Here is a 23,720-nt window from a genome sequence, read left to right as displayed (position 1 = left end):
CATCCTGTGCCCATTTAATCATAACAGATTTAACTGTTTCATCCTGTGTATTCCATTTCAACAGCAAGTTATACATTCTTGACAAGTTCTTAGTTTTAGGTTCTAACAATTCTGTTTCCAATTTTGATTTTTCCACCTGCTAATCCAAGATATTTTGCTGTTTAAGATGAAGCAGCAATGGCACCCCGTTCCCCAAGTCCCAGGACTGCTTCATGCCAGGGTTGTTGTGTGAGGCAAAAGGACAGGAGGGTCGCTCCCTCTGTTCTAAGACTCTTCTGAGGCTCCCATGTTCTCTTTGTAATAATTTTTAATTGAGGTATTTATCAAAGTGATACAGAACAGTGCCAAAAACAAAAATAAAACAATGAAGAGCAGTCCAACCAGATTGGATCAGCATGGGAACCAAAAGTAACTGGCGCGAAAAGCTATACCAAATATTATATAAATTAATCACAACTTTTTTTCGGAGGGAAGGAAGCCGCATTGGGGGGGGGGGGAACCAGTCAAGTCAATAAGGAAAGGCATTGCGATTCAAAAACTATATTTCAAATGACCAGCGGAACGGATGGAAGAGATTGCTGCAATTGTTCATTACTGACATGTGAGATGAAGTCCCAACATAGAGCGGCAAAATGGTCTGGGTTTAGCTTTTCCAAGCTAATGTGCCAAATGATTTTTTCCCTCTCCCCTGAAGCAAAACATTTTGCCACCAAAACACACATTTTGCCACCAAATTGAGATAGTAATATTGGCTAATGTTTTCCCAGCCCAGCATTGGCCTGTGGCCCACAGAAAGTTGTCAAGGTGGTAATGCAGCCCTCAGGCTCAACAGCTTTTCCCACTCCTGCATTAAATAAAAACCACAGCCAGGAACTGCTCCAGGACCAGCAGCTCCAGGACTAGCTCCTTAGTGTTCCTCTCAGCCTTCAGCCACCCATGGAACAGCTCCTGGAGCCGAATGTAAGCCCCTCTGGGCCCGTCGGCCTCCCGGTAGCAGAAATGTCTGTAGTGCCAGCACCGGCTCGCCCTCCTCTTGGTGTCCCTCTGCAAGATGGCCGCCTTCTGTCCTCTCTGTCCCCGACTTCCAGCCTGACAAAGGCCTACTCGGCTGGCAGGAGTTGGGTCGCCCACTCCTGCTTGGGCTACCAGTAGGCTTCAGCCGCTTGCTTGAAGGACGCCAGGAAGGCCTTTATTCTGGGCTCTTCCAGCAACTATGCCATTGCCCGGTGTGACAGAGGTGATTCCACCGTCCTCAGGAACTCCTACCACTGCGTTTCCCAGTGCTGAAGCAGACCCTTGCATGGCTCCTGTTTGACCAGCTGCATTCTTGGAAGCACTTCTCCAATACTCCCAGCCTAATACTCCCAGCCTGGAGGACATGAGGGTCTTGCTTATGGCCCAGACATCCATCCCCTCGAAGCTTTCACACCTCCATTTTCATCCTCACCAGATCCTGCAGTAATAATGTCTTGCACCTTCAGAAAAACAAGAAAAAACAAACAGTTCTTGACTCCTTTTTTATTCTACGCCTTTGCATAATTTATTTTCTCTTCAGGTGGTCCTGGTAAGAATTCTGTCACCGAGGCCCCACCTGCGCTGTACATCAAAAGCAGAATCGCACCACTTTAAACAGTCATGGCTTCCCCCAAAGGATCCTGGGAACTGTACCTCAAGTGTGCTGAAAATTGTTAGCAGAGCCTTCCCCATTCACTGCTAGAGCTGCAGTTCCCAGTTCCCCAGGAAGAAACACAGACTTTTAAGCCACTCTGGAAACTGTAGCCCTGTGAGGGGGGTAGGGGTCTCCTAACAACCCACAGCAGCCTTACAAAACTACAGTTCCCAAAATTTTGTGGGGTTTAAAGTGGCACATTGTGCTTTAAATGCATAGCCTAGAAAGCCATAGATGGGGCCTGAGAAGCAGTGCCTATGCTTACTTACCCCCTCTCAATAAATTTTGTGTCATGTCTTCTCATTAATATTTGTAAGCTGTTGAGGAAACCTTCCCCCCCTTTTTTATTCTTATTTAAATTTTATTTCTTTATCAGCCTGTAGTTCAAGTTATTTTATCATGCACAAGCGGCGAACTCCGGAAGTAACCCATTCCGGTACTTCCAGGTCGCCGCAGGACACAACCTGAAAAAACATAACCTGAACCAAACATAACAAGAGGTATGATTGTTATTCGATATTTTCAATAAAAAATTCGCAAAGTTAAGTTGAATGGTTTAATATAGCCGAGTTTCCATCCAATACAAACTAAATATTACATCAAATAATCAGGTATCCGACAAGCTAAGGGACTGTTTTTCACTTGATTCAAATTTCGTTTCCAGAAGTTAAGTGTATCATACAGCTGTTTCCACTGCTGTTTTCCAAAGGTTCGATGTGTGCTGTGACTGACCACTACTTTTCTGTTTGATCAATTTTGCAATGCACCATCTTTGTCTTTACAGCATCAATAACAAATGCTTCAACATTATCAGCTCCAACCTGAAGTTCCTGCTGCATAGTGTCAAATAATATTTCCTTGTTTTCCACAGCCATTCCCATAAGAAGAAGAAGAGTTTGGATTTGATATCCCGCCTTTCACTCCCTTTAAGGAGTCTCAAAGCGGCCTACATTCTCCTTTCCCTTCCTCCCCCACAACAAACACTCTGTGAGGTGAGTGGGGCTGAGAGACTTCAGAGAAGTGTGACTGGCCCAAGGTCACCCAGCAGCTGCATGTGGAGGAGCGGAGACGCGAACCCAGTTCCCCAGATTACAAGATTACCGCTCTTAACCACTGCACTCATAAAGGTGAGCAGTCGCATTTTTGCCATGTTCTGTTCCTGCAATAAACCAAGAGAGTTTACCTCTTTGCTCAACTCCAGATTCTTTTCTTATCCCTCTGCTCCTAATGTAAGGAATTTCACAGAGGAAGAGAAAAAGGCAGTCTCTACAGCCGGTATTCGTCTGAAAGCAACAAAGACTTTTCTGTGGGCGCAATGTGGCATCGATTTGTTTCTTGGCAAGTCTGGTGACAACCTTGCATCTCACATAGGCGTTTTATGAAAGTAACAATATGTTTTTTCTGTCTCTGCATTATATACCCCTTGCATTGAATGTTAGGGTGGAAATCTGTTGACTACCGGAAATATTCTAAGGACTGTATAGTAGCTCTAGTCCCTTTGGGGAACATCCCCCCCCCCCCCGCATAACAGGAAGGGAGGCTTCACTGTTTTGCATGCTTCCTCTCTGCAATCCTTGGTTGGCCTCTCTAGGAAACAACCTTCTCTGGGTTTAACTCTTTGAAGCTTTGCATAAAAACAAACAAACCACACACCTTTTTGTTGTATAGTGGGAAAGATGGGCAGCAGAAACAGCTCTTTTAAGCAACAGCCCTTTATTACAGCAGTTAGCACTGCTCTAAGTCTCTCTGAACAACAGTGAAGCTGTCTGCCTTATATAATGCTCAATACCTTGTAACATACAAGACTGATCACCAAAGAATTGATGCTTTTGAATTCTGGTGCTGGAGGAGACTCTTGAGAGTCCCATGGACTGCAAGAAGATCAAACCCATCCATTCTTAAGGAAATCAGCCCTGAGTGCTCACTGGAAGGACAGATCCTGAAGCTGAGGCTCCAATACTTTGGCCACCTCAGGAGAAGAGAAGACTCCCTGGAAGAGACCCTGATGTTGGGAAAGATGGAGGGCACAAGGAGAAGGGGACGACAGAGGACGAGATGGTTGGACGGTGTTCTCGAGGCTACCAGCATGAGTTTGACCAAGCTGGGGGGGGGGGCAGTGGAAGACAGGAGTGCCTGGCGTGCTCTGGTCCATGGGGTCATGAAGAGTCGGACACGACTAAAAAACAAACTTGTAACGGTAACAAATTCCAACTACAGTGGTGCCTCACAAGACGAAATTAATTCGTTCTGAGAGTTTCTTCGTCTTGCGGATTTTTCGTCTTGCGAAGCACGGATGCACCCTGGTATTAACGGTTTTAAGAAAACGGAAACAAACTCGCAAGACGTTTCGTCTTGCGAAGCAAGCCCATAGGGAAAATAGTCTTGCAAAGCAACTCAAAAAACCAAAAACGCTTTCGTCTTGCGCGTTTTTCGTCTTGCAAGGTACCACTGTAACTACCCAGTTGGTGTAAACAACTCTCAATCCTTCATTTGCATACTGGTGGCCCAGAGTGAGAACTGCAGCCAGTCTGAATACATAACAAACGCTCCTGGTGAAAGCAATGAAGAGACATCATATCATCATAGAGTGGGAAGGGAACCCCAAGGGTCATCTTGTCCAACCCCCTGCAATGCAGGAATCTAGTGAAAGCATCCATGACAGAGGGCCATCCAACCTCTGCTTAAAAACCTTCAAGGAAGGAGAGTCCACAGCTTACCGTCAGAAAGTTCTTCCTGATGTTTAGTCGGAATCTCCTTCCTTATAACTTGAAGCCATTGGTTTGAGCCTTCCCTCCACAGCAGGAGAAAACAAGCTTGCTCTATCTTCCATGTGATAGAATGCAGGGCTTAAGTGCCAGCCAACTCTTATTTCTAAATAAAGGTCTTTCAAAATACATCAAAATACATTCGGAGTTTCATTTGACAAGTATTTTTTTAAAGAAACGAATCACTGCTGAGCTGCCTCTGCAGTTGTCAGGCCTTGGGAGGCTGCACTGTTGCTGTTAAATACAGACAACTTGTGATGCCCAAAAGGACATGGTGGCTGAGGGAAGAGAGGCAGCCATAAGTGAGAGAAAGGAGTGGGAAAGCCCCTAAGACATGGAGGCTGAGGTGGATCAGGGCCAGCTAGAGAAACTGCATCTGGCTTCAGGATTGTTCTCTACTATTTTAGACACATGGTTTATATATTGAGAAATGTGTGTGATATAAGTAAAAAAAAAAAACTGCTTCTTTTCCCTTATGGGGTACCCAAGAGCCCATATAGAGTCCTTTTGTAGGCTCTCTATCGTAGGAGAATCTATACAATCTATTTCAGAGAAACAGACCAGACAAGAAAGGAGGAGGAGTGGCGTTGTATGTCAGGGATGTGTATACCTGTGAAAAGATCCAAGATTTAGAACCTCAAAGCCAAAATGAGAGGAAGGGAGATAGTAGTAATGGGGGACTTCAATTACCCAGATATTTGTTGGATGTCAAACTCAGCCAAGAGCATAAGGTCAAACAGATTCCTCACTGGCCTTGCAGACAACTTCATTGTCCAGAAAGTGGGAGAAGCAACAAGAGGAACAGCCATTTTATATCTGGTCCTAACCAATGTTGATGACCTGGTTAGTGGGGTAGAAGTGGAAGGATCATTAGGCGCGAGTGATCATGCTCTTCTGAAGTTTACTATACAACGGAAAGGAGCAGCCAAGCATAAAGGTAAAGGTAAAGGTACCCCTGCCCGTACGGGCCAGTCTTGACAGACTCTGGGGTTGTGCGCCCATCTCACTCAAGAGGCCAGGGGCCAGCGCTGTCCGGAGACACTTCCGGGTCACGTGGCCAGCGTGACATCGCTGCTCTGGCGAGCCAGAGCCACACACGGAAACGCCGTTTACCTTCCCGCTGGTAAGCGGTCCCTATTTATCTACTTGCACCCGGAGGTGCTTTCGAACTACTAGGTTGGCAGGCACTGGGACCGAGCAGCGGGAGCGCACCCCGCCGCAGGGATTCGAACCGCCGACCTTTCGATCGGCAAGTCCTAGGCGCTGAGGCTTTAACCCACAGCGCCACCTGCGTCCCCTGCAGCCAAGCATACTAGGACTCAATTTCTTGACTAAGAAAGCCGACTTCATAAAACTTAGGGAAGTGCTGGGTGAGATCCCATGGACTAAAAGGAAAGGGAGTTCATGATGACTGGGAGTTTGTTAAGAGGGAGATAGTAAAAGCACAACTTCAGGCAATACCAATGAGATGGAAACATGGAAGGTGCCTAAAGAAGCCAGGGTGGCTATCTAAAGAACTTTTAACTGAGTTAAGATTAGAAAAGGATGTGTACAAAAAATGGAAAAGGAGGGAAACCACCAAAAAGGAATTCAAACAAATAGCCAGCACATGTAGACACAAAGTCAGAAAAGCTAAAGCACAGAATGAACTCAGGCTTGCTAGAGAGGTTAAAAGCAACAAAAAAGGCTTTTATGGGTATGTCCGTAGCAAAAGGAAGAACAAAGAAACAGTGGGGTCACTCAGAGGAGAAGATGGTGAAATGCAGACAGGGGACACAGAAAGGGCTGAACTCCTCAATGCCTTCTTTGCCTCAGTCTTCTCCGATAAAGAAAACAATGCCCGACCTGAAGAATTTGGAGCAAATGATTCAGCAGAGGAAACACAGCCCAGAATAACTAAGGAGATAGTACAAGAATACTTGGCTAGTCTAGATGTATTCAAGTCTCCAGGGCCAGACGAACTGCATCCAAGAGTATTAAAAGAACTGGCAGATGTGATCTCAGAACCACTGGCAGTCATCTTTGAGAATTCCTGGAGAACAGGCGAAGTCCAGGCAGACTGGAGGAGGGCAAATGTTGTCCCTATTTTCAAAAAGGGGGAAAGAGAGGACCCAAATAATTATCGCCCAGTCAGTCTGACATCAATACCAGGGTAGATTCTGGAGCAGATCATTAAGCAAACAGTCTGTGAGCACCTAGAAAGGAGTGCTGTGATCACCAATAGTCAGCATGGATTTCTGAAAAATAAGTCATGTCAGACTAACCTGATCTCGTTTTTTGACAGAATTACAAGACTGGTAGATGAAGGGAACGCAGTGGATGTAGCCTACCTTGATTTCAGCAAGGCATTTGACAAGGTGCCCCATGATATTCTTGTAAAGAAGCTGGTAAAATGCGGTCTTGACTATGCTACCACTCAGTGGATTTGTAACTGGCTGACTGACCGAACCCAAAGGGTGTTCATCAATGGTTCCTCTTCAACCTGGAGAAGAGTGACTAGTGGGGTGCCACAGGGTTCTGTCTTGGGCCCGGTCTTAATCAACATCTTTATCAACGACTTGGATGATGGACTCAAGGGCATCCTGATCAAATTTGCAGATGACACCAAACTGGGAGGGGTGGCTAACACCCCAGAGGACAGGATCACACTTCAAAACGACCTTGACAGATTAGAGAACTGGGCCAAAACAAACAAGATGAATTTTAACAGGGAGAAATGTAAAGTATTGCACTTGGGCAAAAAAATTGAGAGGCACAAATACAAAATGGGTGACACCTGGCTTGAGAGCAGTACATGTGAAAAGGATCTAGGAGTCTTGGTTGACCACAAACTTGACATGAGCCAACAGTGTGACGCGGCAGCTAAAAAAGCCAACACAATTCTGGGCTGCATCAATAGGAGTATAGCATCTAGATCAAGGGAAGTAATAGTGCCACTGTATTCTGCTCTGGTCAGACCTCACCTGGAGTACTGTGTCCAGTTCTGGGCACCACAGTTCAAGGACACTGACAAACTGGAACGTGTCCAGAGGAGGGCAACCAAAATGGTCAAAGGTCTGGAAACGATGCCTTATGAGGATTGGCTAAGGGAGCTGGGCATGTTTAGCCTGGAGAAGAGTAGGTTAAGGGGTGATATGATAGCCATGTTCAAATATATAAAAGGATGTCATATAGAGGACGGAGAAAGGTTGTTTTCTGCTGCTCCAGAGAAGCGGACACGGAGCAATGGATCCAAACTACAAGAAAGAAGATTCCACCTAAACATTAGGAAGAACTTCCTGACAGTAAGAGCTGTTCGACAGTGGAATTTGCTGCCAAGGAGTGTGGTGGAGTCTCCTTCTTTGGAGGTTTTTAAGCAGAGGCTTGACAACCATATGTCAGGAGTGCTCTGATGGTGTTTCCTGCTTGGCAGGGGGTTGGACTCGATGGCCCTTGTGGTCTATTCCAACTCTATGATTCTATGAGAAAATAACAGAGACCAACCAGAGAATATTGAGAAGCAAAGCAGCTAGTAAGCCTGATCTTTATTAACTGTGGCAACAGGGTGCTCCCCCACACGCAGGAGAGAGGAGGACCACCCCAGCCATTTTAAATTGCCCACCCTGGAGTCCAAGAGCACCCCCAGAAACATCATACATACATCACAGAAGTCGAGAACAGAAATCTGAGTGCATTGTTTTCACCCAGTCTGCCAAGTTACCTGTTAATGGTCACTTAACTGGATTACCTGGGGAGCCTTGCTATTCTTTTGTAATGATAATACTTAATTCCTGAGCCAGGTCACAGGCTCATCCTATTCACACCTTAAATGTGCCCTTAAGGCACATTTGTGAGAACAGAGACAATGGGAAGGTTTTTGCATTTCCTTCAACCTTGTTGAGAAATATTTGAGGTGACTGAAAGAGTAAAAATGGCTTTAGGACTTTTCCTGTGGATTTTAGACATGTGGTTTATATATTTATATATTTGTTTGCTTGGTACATTTATGAACATTTATTATATACATATAAGACCTAAACATTATTATAATATGTGCATTTATGAATATTTATTCTATATTTGAGACCTTAGAATTCTTATAATGATAGTGCTTTATAGAATGCGGTTGTTTTACTGATTTGATAATTATTCTATAATTGTGATGTTTTATTATGTTATTAGGGACACGGGTGGTGCTGTGGGTTAAACCACAGAGCCTAGGACTTGCTGATCAGAAGGTCGGTGGTTCAAATCCCTGCGACGGGGTGAGCTCCTGTTGCTTGGTCCCTGCTCCTGCCAACCTAGCAGTTTGAAAGCACGTCAAAGTGCAAGTAGATAAATAGGTACTGCTCCGGCGGGAAGGTAAACGGCGTTTCAGTGCACTGCTCTAGTTTGCCAGAAGCGGCTTAGTCCTGCTGGCCATATGACCCGGAAGCTGTACGCCGGCTCCCTCGGCCAGTAAAGCGAGATGAGTGCCGCAATCCCAGAGTCGGCCACGACTGGACCTAATGGTCAGGGGTCCCTTTACCTTATTATGTTATTGCTTGTGAGTCACTTTGTGACTCATGTGAGTGAAAAGTGGCATAGGTATAAAAGTGGCATAAAATGAATGAAAATGGCTGAGGGGAAAGGCAGTTATTAGTGGGAAGGAGGGAAGAACCCCAAGAAGAGGCAGCTCAGGAGAAGCAGAGGCATGGCTAACCAGAGACATGAAAGGGAAAACAGGGTTGGCTTCTTCCTGTCTACCTGAGTTGCCAACTTCTACTTCTCTCCAGGCTCCCAGGCTCTGACGTACATACGTAGCTGTCAAAAAAGTCACGACTGATTCTGTCACTGAGAATCCCAGCTCCTCCAACAAACATCTAAGGATCCCCAGAGTTTGGAAAGCTGGGCAAGGTGCTTGCTTCAGGATCAATCAATGATAATATTTGGAAGAAAGACTCTCAGGGAAATGCGACTTGTGACTGTGACCCTCAGTAATTTTTCAGCCATCTCAAAAGGGGCTCGCAGGTAGAAAAATTGATAACCGCAGCTTTAAAACTATTTCAGCAGCAACAGAAAGGTAGTGCAGCTGCGTTGGGGGTGTGTGAGTCAATTTGCCAAAATCTTTGGGGAATAAACAGAGCGACTTTCAAAGAGCACAGATCCTGGGGGCCAAAACAGAAAAGTTCCTGCTTGTTGCTGAGACCAGTCTGACTTACAGAAGTTGAAAAGGTCTCACTTGTTGTTTTGTAGAGATTGATTTGGCAGAGTTTCATATGGGCATCCTAACTAAGACCTAGAACATTTTAAGGCTTAACTAGTAAAAACCGGCACCTTGGATTGCAAACCTAAGCATGTGTTTACTGAAAAATAAGTCACATTAAGATCAGTAGGGCTTAAGAATTAGCTTGTAAGTACAAGAGGTTAAGTAAAAGAAGTCACTCCACTGATTTTGAAACTTCAAAGCCATTTTTAATAGACAAAAAAGTAATTCAAGAATTCCTCCTTGCCCCCCAGCTGCCACATTTTAACAGGGCACACATAACTTTCCATATCTCTCTATTGACTCTTCTGGGTATGTAACAAGGTCTAAGTTCCTACTTGGTTAGAGCAGGGATAGCCAAAGTGGTGGCTTCCACTTTTTGTTGAACTACAACTTCCATCATCCCTGCCCATTGGGCCATATCGGTTGGCTGTGGCTGATGAGAGTTGGAGTCCCACACTATTTGAATTATGCCAGGTTGATTATGCATAGATTCAAATGTCAATTACAGTACCATATGCATCTTGCTCACAATTAAATTGGAGGATTTCAGCCTTGTGCAGTTGAAATCCGTCCAGCTGAAATTGAACAAATGAATTGCATGTGAAGAGAAGAGCTTAAAAGCTCAGTTTGTGCTGGGCTTTCCTGGGATTAAGTTTTGTCTTGCTTACCAGGCTCTGGGAGGCTCTTGCAGGAACTCAGACAGACCCATGGGATCCCCAAGCTTCCTCACTGGGTTGGTAAGCAAGCTGGAGAGCTTAAATTTGCCCTTCCTTGGAAGGTAAGGATGGTCTCACGGGGGCAGTTTCAAGAGGGTGGTTTGCATATGCATGTTTTTGTATACATGCACCATCCCCAGAATCTAGCCCTTGTATAAGATGCAATCATACAGCATTAAGCTTCTTTTTACATCAGAACAAGCAACAGTCTCCCTTGCTCTTTGGTGATTCACATGACTGTTCCTCTGGATTTGTGCATCAACAGTTCCAGGAAAGTTCTACAAAACAGTCTTCAAGGAAACAACCAGGAAGAAAGAGAAAACGGGCAAAAAGCAACGTGTCTTCATATAGAAGTAAAGACCAGGCTTTACAGATTACAAGCCACCACAAACACCCAAGCAACCCATCACTCTCACCATTGCAACAAGTGAAGTCAGATTCAGGTAGGGGGGAAATGACAGAGTGGTGTTGCGGAAACAAGTGGTGCTCTCTATCTCTCCTGCACCCATCAAATTTTACAGTCAGGTTTTTCTTCACTCAGAGCATCCATAGGCTTTCTTTCCTGTGTGGATTCTCTGATGGCCAATGAAACACTCTCTAACGCAGGAGTAGGGAGCCACCAGGCCACGGGCCAATTTAGGCCCATCAGACCTCCCTAATTTGGCTCACAGGGCCATTTTGGCACAGCCATACCCATAGGCCCTACACCCAATACCATGCATGATATCAGGTCAGACACTGGGGCAGGAAAAATGTGGCCATGCCGAAAAGGGGTCACAGGCATCACCAAAGATAGTCAGTGCTTGCACAGCCCTGTACCTTTGCCTGCATGGTCCAATTTCAAACTAAATCAAGTTGAGTTTAGAACAATTCCTTGTATGAGTCTCCCGGTGTGTTCTCAACCCGGTTTTCCAACGAAAGCTTCTACCACACACTGTACATGTGAACGTTTTCTCCCCACTATGGATCCACAAATGTTTGAACACACAGTTTCTCCAGCGAAACTTTTCCCCACACTGTGGGCATCCATAAGGCATCTCCTATATGGAGCCTGTGATGATCTTCAAGGCGGACCTTGTTCATTAAGCTTTTGCCACACGAGGGACATTGATAGGGCGCCTTCTCTGTAGGAGGAGTTTCCTGGATTACAAATCCTGGTGTGCTGGGGCACACATTCCCAGGCTGGGAGGAGTACGACAATTTTTGCACCCACACGTGCGCCACAGTTTCCTTTTGGGACTTGCGGCCTTCTAAGAGCTTGATGGGCTCCTTTTGTGTCTTCACCGTTTTCTTTCTCTGCTGCCCTTCAGGTTCCCATTCTGGTTCTTGAGCCAGTGTCATCTTACTTTGAGGAAATTCTGCTATCCTTCCATTAGATACACCCTCTTTCTCATTCCTTTCCTGCTGAGGAGTCTCCACCCTGAACTTACTTAGCCCCTCATTTCCTACAGGGATAGAGAGAAAGTTGAATTAACCCACACAATGTTTAATCAACCAATCAGTTTGATTAATTCTTCAACACAGAGAATGAAACTTACATAGAGGTGTTGCGCTGGGTGGGGCAAATCCATTATTATAACTTCCTAGCAGGTGGATTGCTGTTGCTAACCAGGAGGGAGAGGGGAAAGGTCAGTGTGGTGCAAAGGCACTGGCAGAAGCACTGATCTGGCTCACTCTGCTGGTGTGTTTGCACCATGCCAACCTCCTCACCCATCTATCGCCTGGTAAGCAGCAGTAACCCACCTGCTGGGAAGCTGGCATAGCAACTCTGCCCCACCTACCAAGCCACTTCTGAAAGGGCATAATGGGGGGGGGGGTTCTGTTCCGTGTACTGTTTCATAAAATTAAAGAGTAACTTAACGAATGTATATAATACAAGGAAAACTGGGCAACTGGATTGGCCTCAGTAGTGGTCAAATCTGAAATCAAATTTGCAATTAAGTCCCCAGCAGCTGTTCCGAGGAAGCACTGTTTTGCCCTCGGCTCCAGTTGCTGGACTCCCCGCCCCCTGCAAAAAAAAACCCCAACAAAGCAGGTTTCCACAAGTCTATTGTCTGCTCATATCTGCAGCCTCAAAGTAATCTCTGACCTTTGGTGAGAGATGCCCTGGCAAGCAGTTGCTTCTTGCCTCTGGGTTCCATCTTGGTCTTGTGGATTCTCTGGTGGCCAGCAAGGGCGTGTATCCCACAGAAGGTTTTCTCGCACTCAAAGCACTGGTAAAGTTTTTCCTGCCTGTGCTGAGCGAGGTTTGAGGAGCAAGTTCTGGACCCGCGGCGGAGTTTTTTCTCTTGTGGTGGATCTGCGATTCCTTCTGCAAACTCCTGGATCATACCATGCAGAGTCGGCGCTCCCTGCTTCATCCCTCGGTCACTCATTTGAGGCCACATCACTCCAGGACTCAGGGAAACACCGGGACTCAAGGGGACAGTGTCCTGGGGTTCTCCTGATCGTATCACAGATGGGCCTTGTCGCTCAGGGCTTCCTTGCTGAGAATTTTCAGTTTCCTTCCTGTTCATGCTCCTGCCTGTCGTGAAGGTGAGAAAACACAGGGGGGATCATTGCTATTTTATACAAGAGCCAATTCTGCATTGTAAAGAGAACTGAGCTTGGAAGCAGGAGGGCCAGAGTTCATTCTTAACTCTCTGGCACAGACTTACTGCCTGGTCTTGGGCAAACCCTGAACACCCGGCCTCAATATCTGCTGTCCAGAGAAAATATGCCAGTGATAATCAGTTGCTCAGGTCCTGCTCATGGGATTCCCATGGGCATCTGCTTGGCCGCTGCCAGAAAAATATACTGGACTAGATGGTTCTTAGGCCTAATCTAGCAGAACTGGTCATGATGGTAATGTCAATATCAGCTGCAGTGTTGCATCTGGGTATCAGTTGCTGGGAATCATATGAGCTGGTTTGCTCTTCTCCTGGTCCTGCTTGTAGGTTTCCAAGGGACATAGCGGGGGAAATAAGGTGCTGGGCTGGGGTGCAGGATTTTATCATGCAGGGCTCTCTTTCTTACATTCTTCTCCTGTAATATGGGAATAATAGGGACCACTAACCCCCTAACAAGATTACTAGAAGTACAAACACAGCCAATATCTCCATCTCAGTCTCTGCTCTCTCTAACTAATAAAGGATCTCGAGAAGCAGGGGGATGGAAAAGGACCTTCTCTGTGTTTTAGACTCTGAATTGTGCCTGCAAGTCAGAGCAGGTAGTACTGGATTAGATGGGGCAAGACACTGATGTGGTTTCAGGCTGTTGCCTACATACTCATCACCACCAGGATGTAACCATGGAGTCTCTGTGATCACCCTTACCTGAGAGAGTCTTACCTGGGAATGTATCTTTATGCTCAGAGTTTGGGAGAAATACTAATTTTTCTTCTCCAACCAGGCTGGGGAAGACCACTGGTCCTCCTACAGGTTGGAGACACAATTGATGTATGAGGAGAAAAAAGGAGTTTGTCTTACAACTGGGAGAAATATGGATGCCAGACATATCCAATGCTTTTGGGGTGTGACAGCAATGTACATATGCTTGAGACATTTACCTGAGAAAGCAACGGTCTCATCCTCCTCCACCAAAACTTTCCAGTACACAGGGCTCTGAATAGGACAGAGCACAGCCTTCTCTGTTGTATCCGACAAGACAGTCGCACCCTTCAAATCAACTGTCCCCTGAAACTACAAGAGGGTTTCCTGCTCTGAATACAGAACTGTAGACAGGTCACATTCATGCCATACATTTAAAGCTAATTCCTTCCCTCCAAAGAAACCTGGATGCACTGTTGTTTGTTATGGGTGCTGGGAATTGTAATTGTATGAGGAATAAGCAGCAGTTCCAAGGATTCCTTCGCAGGTGTTTTTAAATGTATGGTGTCAGGAATGTGTCCCCTGCCCCAAGCACAGCAGAAGAGTCAGCCTCAGAAACTGAGCTAAAGGAACAAGGGGCCGACTGCAGATGACAGCTGCTTGTCAAGAGTTTAGAGAGGACAGCCCAGCCCCACTCCTTCCCAAGGAAGAAGCTGTTAGCTCCCAAGGAGAGGAAGAGTTGGAAGTCAGCCAGATGGTTGGCAGGCAACCATCAGATAAGCCAAAGTCTGAGTCTGTGTCTTCTGGGAATGGGGAGGAGACAGGCCAGCCGTTCAGTCCCCGTACTAGAAGATGGGAAAAGCTCAGAGAACAACAGAAGGGAAGGAGAAGAACAGCTCGATTTTGGGGTTCTTCCTGTTGGGGAAGGGACAATGAGACAGACTGAGCAACTACTGTTAATGAGAGCAGGCGGGAAGACTGGGCTCTGGATATGTTTCTTCTTTTAAATAAACTTACATAAAACTGATGGGGACTCATTGCTGCTTATTAGGCTGCTAGATTGCCAGAGATCATTATATATGGCATGGATGTGACCTGGAAAATACCTTCTTAGCCAACCAGTCTAATTTCCTGCTTGGTGCAGGAGATTCAGAGCTAGAGTTCTCCAGATTCGGATTGAAGATCTCCAGCAATTCTTACTATCAAAATGTTTCTCCTCATGTCCAACCAAAATCTCCCTTCCTGCCACTTAAATCCCTTAAATCTAGCCCCTTAGGTCCCTCACTATCACATATGCATCTGCTTCCCATAGAAACTAAGGTTTTTAGTGAAGTGGCACCAGTACTTTAAAACACAGTTTGGAGAAACAAACTGTTGCTTGTCCAGTTGTTTGCAGGACAACCAATGGTTTGTTGAACAACCCAGTGGAGGAGCTTCATGCTCCGGAACCGGGGGGGGGGGGGGGCGGAGAGCAGGCAGGGGCGTGGCTTGTGTGCGTCCCAGGGGCGTGGCGCCCAACGCAGGCGGGGGGCAGTCGTGATGGGCAGCCGTGTTCCCCCCGCCCCTCTCTGCCTCTGCCAGTGGAACAACCTATGGGTTAGTACAGCATTGGCAAACCTCAGCCCATGGGCTTCATTAGGCTGGACAGGCCTCCATGGTCATTTTGGGCAAATCAGTCAGGATTAGGAAAAACTAAAATGAAAAAGATGCACCTTCTGAATTTGGCAGCAAGGTGGCAGAAAAAAGCTGCCCAATTCAAAATAAAACACAGACTTTTTGATGCAAAGAAAGATTCAAGAGCCCGCAGGAGAAGGGGAGACATCAGGACAGCTAACGCATGAACCCACCTCATCCAAGACACCTTCTGCTAACTCTGATCCATCAGGGCAATTCAAGGGAGCAGAGACACTTTGGGATGCTGTTCTGCTGGCTGTAAGAGACAAGAACAGGTTATGTTTTCAGAAGGAACATTTGTATTGTCATTTATTTCAGTCATTTCCATGATCCATCCCTTCTCAAAACATAACCAAAGTGGCTTACAAGTATCAGAGAGTTTGGACACACATAGGAGGAGATCCACTTGTGGTAGCCACAGATCACAACAGCCATTCCACTAGTGGACGCCCTGTTCTTAGTGGAGCACCACAGCCAAATCCAATGGGCTGCTTGGACCGGCAGAGTTGTTGTGTTAGCACTACCTATTTTGCCCTCTTCTGCACAACAAAAAGAGCTTGCTCAGCAACATCAAAAAATCCAGACCACCTGCCAACTCCCTGCCCCATTACCAATCTCCATCCCCTCACATTTCACCCCAAACTCCTCCCTCCCCTCCCAGTTTACCCAATCCCAAGATTCCCCCAATTGCTGCTCATGTTTCTCCCCTTCATCCCCCCTCCCTTTCTGCCTGCACACTTCCTTCTATCAGCAGTGGCAGCTGTCGGGGTCAAAAGGAGGGATGAGGGGTGGGCATAGAAAGGCCTGCCTCGGCCACCTGCCTGCCCCACTGCTTGGCCGGCCTATGGTGAGTCACTTAACCCTTACATAGAAGCGTGGCACCACCATCACCCTGCTGCTTTGCTTCCTTGCAGGTCTCTCTCTCGGCGGAGTGGGCCGCCATCTCCTCTGCTCTCAAGAAACTCTGGGTCATCTTCTGCAACGGCTCCTGAAACAGCAAGGAAAATTGCATCCCATAAAGTGAATTGAAACAGAAACATTAGGGATGGAGGCCATACTCAATTTCTGAACTCCTGTTTCCTTGGGGACACCGCTCTGGAAGTGGCTTAATGTTGAGGGGAGTGCAGAAGATCCCAAGCTAAGTCCCCGTTTTAGTTTTGTTCTTTAAAAGGATCAGGTAGCGGGAAACAGCTGCTGCTGGCCAGAGCAGGAGACAATGGCCTGACTCACTTGAAGTGAGCTGTACAGTGGTACCTCAGGTTAAGTACTTAATTCGTTCCGGAGGTCCATTCTTAACCTGAAACTGTTCTTAACCTGAAGCACCACTTTAGCTAATGGGGCCTCCAGCTGCCGCCGCGCTGCCAGAGTCTGATTTCTGTTCTCATCCAGAAGCAAAGTTCTTAACCTGAAGCACTATTTCTGGGTTAGTGGAGCATATGTAACCCGAGGTACCACTGTATATCACTTTTGAAACTTTATTTATTTACTTTATTGTTTCCTTCCTTCAATTTAAATCCTGCCCTTTCTCCAGAGGGGGAAACATATCAAGAGAAAACTATTTCAAAACCATCCTAAAAACAGTTAAAACATTTGTGGCACAATGGGTCAGTGTACCTGGCTATTAACCAGAAGGCTGGTGATTCAAGCCCACCCAGGGACAGCTTTGGGCAAGATTCCTGCTTTACAGGGGGTTGGACTAGATGATCCTTGGGGTCTCTTATACAACTCTACAATTCTATGCTTCTACGATTTCAAAACAGTGATCTCAGGTGTGCCGGGAACAGTGGTTTTCACCCACCAAATTCCTGGGTAAACAGGAATGTTTTCAACATTTCACCTGAATGAAGGGCACAGACCACCCAGGGACAGCTTTGGGCAAGGATGGAGGGCATTCCACAAACAGGAGACCCTATCATAGGCTTTCTCTGCACCAACTAAACAGCACCAACTTTGCAGCCCCCAGTGGTGGTACCACCAAAATGGCCTTGATCCACACTTTTGACTTATTTTGTTTAATTTATAGCCTCCCCTGCCCCACAAAAGAAGTCAGCATTGGGCTATTTTGAGACACCCCCCCCCCCCCAGTTCTTAAGATTCAGTCCTCTTCTACGATTAGATTGAAGATTTATACAAACTTACAACATGTGAACAATCTGCATATAAACGCAGACTTGCCATGGACAAATTCAATGATGTTTGGAATTCATTCTTACAGCTACTGTAATAGGTTAAGATTTGGTTATAGTTTAAGTACAATAACCTTGCAAAATATACAGTTTTGGGTTTTTCCCCCTCCCCCCTTTTATTTTCCCTTCTACACAGGTTCTGTTTCCCTTTTTCGCTTTCTCTCTTTTATTTATGTCTCACCATGTTCAGTGCACATATAATTATGTACTTTTTGAACTTTCAATAAAAATGTTTAATTATTATTATTTTAAAATATGTTTTGTATTCCCATGAGGTTTTTCCATTCCTATTGTGCCTGAACGAAGCTTGTGGAGACTGGTGGTCCATGGACCAGTTTGGGAACCTCTGCTGTAGATCAAGCCTATATTAATGGCACAAGAGCAAGGCAGGCCTCTTTTCTCAGCAGTTGGCAACCCACATCACCCCAGTGTGCTGGCTTCAAACAGACAGGCCATTAAGTTTTCACATCATGCAAATCTCACCTCCAGTCTCCACATCTTGGCCTCTTGATGGTTCCTCAGGAGGTCTTCTGCCATGGCCACTGCCTGGGCGCAGGCTTTTGGGCTACATTTCTCCATCCTCTTCTGGGTTTCCTGGGGCAGGATGGCCAGAAACTGCTCCAGGACCACCAGATCCAGGATCTGCTCCTTTGTGTGTTTCTCTGGCTTCAACCACTGACGACAAAGCTCACGGAGCTGGCCATACGCCCTCTGCGGGTCTTCCACCTCCTGGAAGCGGAACTGCCTGAAGCACTGGCGCTGGACCTCCATTTTGATCGCATCCCCTTGCAAGATGGCAGCCTTCACTTTCCCATAGTCCTCTCTGTCGCCAGCAGCCAGCTTTCTAAAGGCTCTTGCTGCTTCTCCACCAAGACCCGGCACAAGCCGGGCTGCCCACTCTTCTCTTGGCCATTGACAAGCTTCGGCAACTTTCTCAAAGGAGACCAGGAACCCTTCAGGATCATCTTCCGACAGTATGGGCTCTGTCAATCCTGGATTCTCCAGAGTCAGCTTTGGGGGCTGGAGGTCCTTCAGGAATTCTTCAGATTGGCTCACCCTCTGCTGTGGCGGCCGCTCCTGGGTTTGCTGGTTAACATTTTGTGGTGCTGCCCCTCTTGGAAACTCTTCAAAGTGGGCAATGCCTGGACCTTTTTCCAGGTCTTCACAGCTTATCTCCATTTTTGACCCTCAGTTTCCTCCCCTTATTCTGTTGGCAAAAGCCTGTCAGTTACAACAGGTAGTTTTATGCGCATTTCTGAGGCCTTGAACCTTTTCTTGAGAAAATTCCCCAAGAGTGTAGTCTTGGGTAATGGGGATACTCCCTACAGGAAAGAGATAAGAGTAGAAAATAAGTACAGTGGTACCTCGGGTTAAGAACTTATTCGTTCTGGAGGTCTGTTCTTAACCTGAAACTGTTCTTAACCTGAGGTATCACTTTAGCTAATAGGGCCTCCTGCTGCCGCCACACCGCCAGAGCACAATTTCTGTTCTCATCCTGAAGCAAAGTTCTTAACCCGAGGTACTATTTCTGGGTTAGCGGAGTCTGTAACCTGAAGCATCTGTAACCCAAGGTACCACTGTATCTGTTTAGTTACATGATACATACTTGAGGGAGAAGCCAACTTTTGTTCTTTATTTCTACCAACTCCCCCCCCCCCCCCCAATATAATAAGTAAGAAACAGCTTGGACAGTGTCTTGCCAAAGGCAAGGGGCTTCTTTCTCTGGGATACAGAAACAATACAAGACACAAGTGATGATAACGCTAAGGTTGCAGGTTCAATCCCTGTATGGGACAGCTGCATATTCCTGCATTGCAGGTGGTTGGATTATACTATAATAATAATAATAATTTTTTATTTATACCCCACCCTTCCCAGTTCAGAAAACCGGGCTCAGGGCAGCTAACAACAAATTTAAAACACTTAATTGTAGAAGCAGCATAAAATACAGTATAAAAATATGAATAACAATAAAATTCACAGTTCAGAAATCAGTTTGGGGAAATCCATCTAATAAGCATTAGTCACCAGATGATCATCAGGATCCCTCCCAACTCTACAATTCTAAAAAGTCTCAAGATTTATTAAACAGCAGGCAGATCATACATAAGAATATACCATACCAAGCAAGCAATTTCTTCTTTCAGCTGCTGGGAGCCCCCACCATAGCCTGGAATCCCAGAGGTCTTATAGGTTTTTCAAGGCTTGTTTGCTGAATTATTTGTCCCCCTCCAGAGAGAGTGAGAGAGCACTAAATTGCTCACACCTGGGGTGGGCCACGTGATCAGGGCTGCAGCTGCCAAGAAAAAGCCTAACACCACTCCAAGGTCATTCATAATGGGATGGGATACTCCCAACGTAATATCTCTTGCAGGTGTTAAACTGGCAGGTGGAGAAATTATACAATCTAGCAAAATCATGCTAACTCCCAGCCTAGGAGAGCGGTGAAGGACCATATAGATGTTTCCCATGCAGACGGATATTTTTTATAAAACACAACTTTCCTCCCAAGGCACTTTGGGATAACCTGTTTATTGCAGGCTTGATTAGATGGCATCAGCTATTTAATGAGCATACATTCATTGTTTGCATTGAGGAGAGATGCTGCTGCATCAGAACAAGCGCATTTTCCTGTCACTTTCCTTATTGAAAAAAGCCTGGTCTTTTAGAAAATCAGGTTTATTGTTAAAGAACCCCGCCCCCAAAAAACCCGACTCTGGACTACCCTTTGTCAACAGAGCATAGGGCAAATCCACAACATACATTTAAAGCAAATTAAATGCAGAGGGCCTTCATGGTAGTGGCGCCCACCCTGTGGAACACCCTCCCATCAGATGTCAAGGAGATAAATAGCTTAACAGACCTGTATAGGGAGGTCTTTAATGTTTGATGTTAAGCTTTTATATTTGTTGGAAGCTGCCCAGAGTGGCTGGGACAACCCAGTTAGATGGGTGGAGTACAACAAAACAACAACAACAGGTACTACTATTGCGCAGAGCTTGCCTCAAAGATTCCTAGAAATGGGAGCTTTACTTGGATGATGGACTCAAGGGCATCCTGATCAAATTTGCAGATGACACCAAACTGGGAGGGGTGGCTAACACCCCAGAGGACAGGATCACACTTCAAAATGACCTTGACAGATTAGCGAACTGGGCCCAAACAAACAAGATGAATTTTAACAGGGAGAAATGTAAAGTATTGCACTTGGGCAAAAAAAATGAGAGGCACAAATACAAGATGGGTGACACCTGGCTTGAGAGCAGTACATGTGAAAAGGATCTAGGAGTCTTGGTTGACCACAAACTTGACATGAGCCAACAGTGTGACGCGGCAGCTAAAAAAGCCAATGCAATTCTGGGTTGCATCAATAGGAGTATTGCATCTAGATCAAGGGAAGTAATAGTGCCACTGTATTCTGCTCTGGTCAGACCTCACCTGGAGTACTGTGTCCAGTTCTGGGCACCACAGTTCAAGAAGGACACTGACAAACTGGAACGTGTCCAGAGGAAGGCAACCAAAATGGTCAAAGGCCTGGAAACGATGCCTTATGAGGAACGGCTAAGGGAGCTGGGCATGTTTAGCCTGGAGAAGAGGAGGTTAAGGGGTGATATGATAGCCATGTTCAAATATATAAAAGGGTGTCACATAGAGGAGGGAGAAAGGTTGTTTTCTGCTGCTCCAGAGAAGCGAACACGGAGCAATGGATCCAAACTACAAGGAAGAAGATTCCACCTAAACATTAGGAAGAACTTCCTGACAGTAAGAGCTGTTCGACAGCGGAATTTGCTGCCAAGGAGTGTGGTGGAGTCTCCTTCTTTGGAGGTCTTTAAGCAGAGGCTTGACAACCATATGTCAGGAGTGCTCTGATGGTGTTTCCTGCTTGGCAGGGGGTTGGACTCGATGGCCCTTGTGGTCTCTTCCAACTCTATGATTCTATGATTCTACCCTCACAGAGCTACAGTTCCCAGCACCCTTAAACAACTTGTCCCATAATTCATTGGGGTAAGTCATGTGCTTTGAAAGTATAATGTGCATCTGCCATCAGTATTATTTTTTTCAGGTGTGAGGAAAGACTGACTCATTTTCTTGATTGGGGACAATATATTCCACACAGAAAATAAGGATTCAGATGCAGATTGTTCTTCAGTCTTGGGTCCTTAGATGTCAAGGGACTTTCTCCCCCAAGGAGCTCAAAATCTGCCATACATAGTTCTCTTCTTTTTCGTTTAATCTCCATAACTACCCTGTGAGGTAGGTTAAGCTGAGAGAAACAGGGACTGGCTCATGGCTGAGCCGGGATTTGAACTCTAATCTCCCAGGTCCTAGTCTGATCCTTTTAACAACTACACCACACGGGCTAAGCTTTGAGGCTTTCTTTTTTTAAAATAGGTTTGACACGAAAGGAAAAGCACAGGAAAGAAAGAGGAAAATAAGCAGATTCTGGCACCCCTTTTCACATGATGTTACATTATTCTTACAATGGCCAAGAGGGCCAATTTGTGGAAGGGGCGAGCTGAAATGGCAGTTGATCCCAGCCAAACTGATGGGAGGGGTTGCTGGTCAAGATTATTCTGGGAGGGGAGGAGCCAAAACACCAGATGGGGGATAGATGGGAGGGGCCTCACTGCCTCTGTCCCTCAAAGATTCCTGGGAACTCTGGTTTGTTAAGAGTGCTGGGCGTTTTTAGGGGACTCCCTATTCCCTTCACAGGGACTCTGGTGGTGCTGTGGGTTAAACCACTGAGCCTAGGACTTGCTGATCAGAAGGTCGGCGGTTTGAATCCCCATGACGGGGTGAGCTCCCTTTGCTCGCTCCCTGCTCCTGCCAACCTAGCAGTTCAAAAGCACATCAAAGTGCAAGTAGATAAATAGGTACTGCTCCAGCGGGAAGGTAAACGGCGTTTCTGTGCGCTGCTCTGGTTCGCCAGAATTGGCTTAGTCATGCTGGCCACATGACCCGGAAGCTGTACGCTGGCTCCCTCAGCCAGTAAAGCAAGATGAGCGCTGCAACCCCAAAGTCATCCGTGACTGGACCTAACAGTTAGGGGTCCCTTTACCTTTATCTTTATTCCCTTCACAGAGCCACAATATCCAGAGTGGTTTTTAACCATCAGTCCCTCTTCCTAGGGAACTCTGGGAACTATAGTTCTCTGAAGGAAATAGGGAGTCTCCTATTAACTCTGAGCACTCATAACAAACTGCAGTTCACAGTATTCTCTTTTTGTGGACATTCATTTTTCTCTTTGATGGAACAAGCACATAAGTCCATCCTCTGCCGACCTGTTTCAGAGGACTGGATTCAGACCAAATGAATACTGTTATGTACTGAAGTTCTCACCCTGGGTCAGCAGGGGGATACTGTAGATAGTTATGCAAATAAGGGATCAAAAGTGACATTCAGTGATTGGATAGTTTTAGAAAATTGTTAGTTACGTTGTACTGGAGCTCTATATAAGCAGGCTGGCTGAACCCTTCAGTTCAGTTCTGTTCTGTGAATAAACAAGAGCTATTTGAAGAATTGCTGTGTCGTTTGATATGTTCACCCACAACTTAACAAATACAAAGGAGGATCTTCATCTGGTGCATGAGAGCCTTTCCTTGTGTGGACATTGTCAGTCAGACTCTCCAGGTACCTGACCATTGGCCATGCTGCCTGGCGCTGATGGGAGTTGTAGTCCAAAAGTACATTGAGAGCACTAAGTTAGGGAAAGCTGCTCACCACCTTAATGGAACTACGCCAGGTGCGGGCAACTTTCAGCCCTCCGGATCCGGACGCGCCAGGTTCTGCCCAATTTCGGTGGGGCAGGGGCAGCGTGCGTGCATGAAGTTATGTGCATGGTGCGTGTGGGTTCGCTGCGGCCACAGGTAGGCCCTGAGAGGCCAGTTGCAGCTGCAGGAGAGCCCCTGCATGAACATTTTTGGGGGCCTTGCCTTCCCCCCCATGGCACGCCTGCTGAACTACAACTCCCATCAGCCCCACTTGGCATGGTTAGAGATCAGGGGTGGTGGGAGATGTAGTCCAACAATATGTAGGGGGGCACAGGTACTCCATTTTTTATTTTTCAATATATTTTTTTTAAATTATTGGCTAAAACTAAAATGGCATGGCTGTTTATTAGCAAAATACAGTGGTGCCTCGCAAGACGAAATTAATTCGTTCCGCAAGTTTTTTC

General features: G+C 46.2%; 1 protein-coding gene across 3 annotated transcripts; it reads right to left on the bottom strand.

Moving 5' to 3' along the window:
* Window positions 1–9,845: 9,845 nt before the first annotated feature.
* Window positions 9,846–22,603, bottom strand: LOC310837400 (uncharacterized protein). Of its 3 annotated transcripts, none has more exons than XM_083723954.1 (8): window positions 22,027–22,603; window positions 18,029–18,867; window positions 16,227–16,347; window positions 15,533–15,615; window positions 13,925–14,057; window positions 13,707–13,790; window positions 12,467–12,901; window positions 9,846–11,822 (listed from the first exon to the last, which is right to left on the bottom strand). In XM_083723954.1, the coding sequence occupies exons 2-8, from the start codon at window positions 18,722–18,724 to the stop codon at window positions 11,338–11,340; spliced, it is 2,037 nt and encodes a 678-aa protein (XP_083580080.1). In that variant the 5' UTR covers window positions 18,725–18,867; window positions 22,027–22,603; the 3' UTR covers window positions 9,846–11,337. The 3 variants fall into 3 exon arrangements, with proteins under 3 accessions (XP_083580080.1, XP_083580079.1, XP_083580081.1); XM_083723953.1 differs by lacking the exon at window positions 22,027–22,603 and adding an exon at window positions 19,669–20,533; XM_083723955.1 differs by lacking the exons at window positions 13,707–13,790; window positions 22,027–22,603 and adding an exon at window positions 19,669–20,533.
* Between the last annotated feature and the right edge of the window lie 1,117 nt (window positions 22,604–23,720).

This window comes from Podarcis gaigeae (genome assembly GCF_964106915.1).
Source record: "Podarcis gaigeae genome assembly, chromosome: 2".
In the NCBI taxonomy this organism is placed as follows: domain Eukaryota; kingdom Metazoa; phylum Chordata; class Lepidosauria; order Squamata; family Lacertidae; genus Podarcis; species Podarcis gaigeae.
The sequence above is the reverse complement of the archived record's forward strand: the minus strand, read 5'-3'. Positions and strand labels throughout refer to the sequence as shown.

Excerpts from the sequence above, each read along its gene's own strand:
- LOC310837400 (XM_083723954.1), bottom strand. The coding sequence starts at position 18,724 with ATGGAGATAAGCTGTGAAGACCTGGAAAAAGGTCCAGGCATTGCCCAC. Across the intron at positions 14,058-15,532 it reads CAGAAGGTGTCTTGGATGAG|TTTCAGGGGACAGTTGATTT; the intron begins GTGGGTTCATGC and ends ACCCTCTTGTAG. Across the intron at positions 13,791-13,924 it reads TGAGACCGTTGCTTTCTCAG|GAGGACCAGTGGTCTTCCCC; the intron begins GTAAATGTCTCA and ends TCCAACCTGTAG.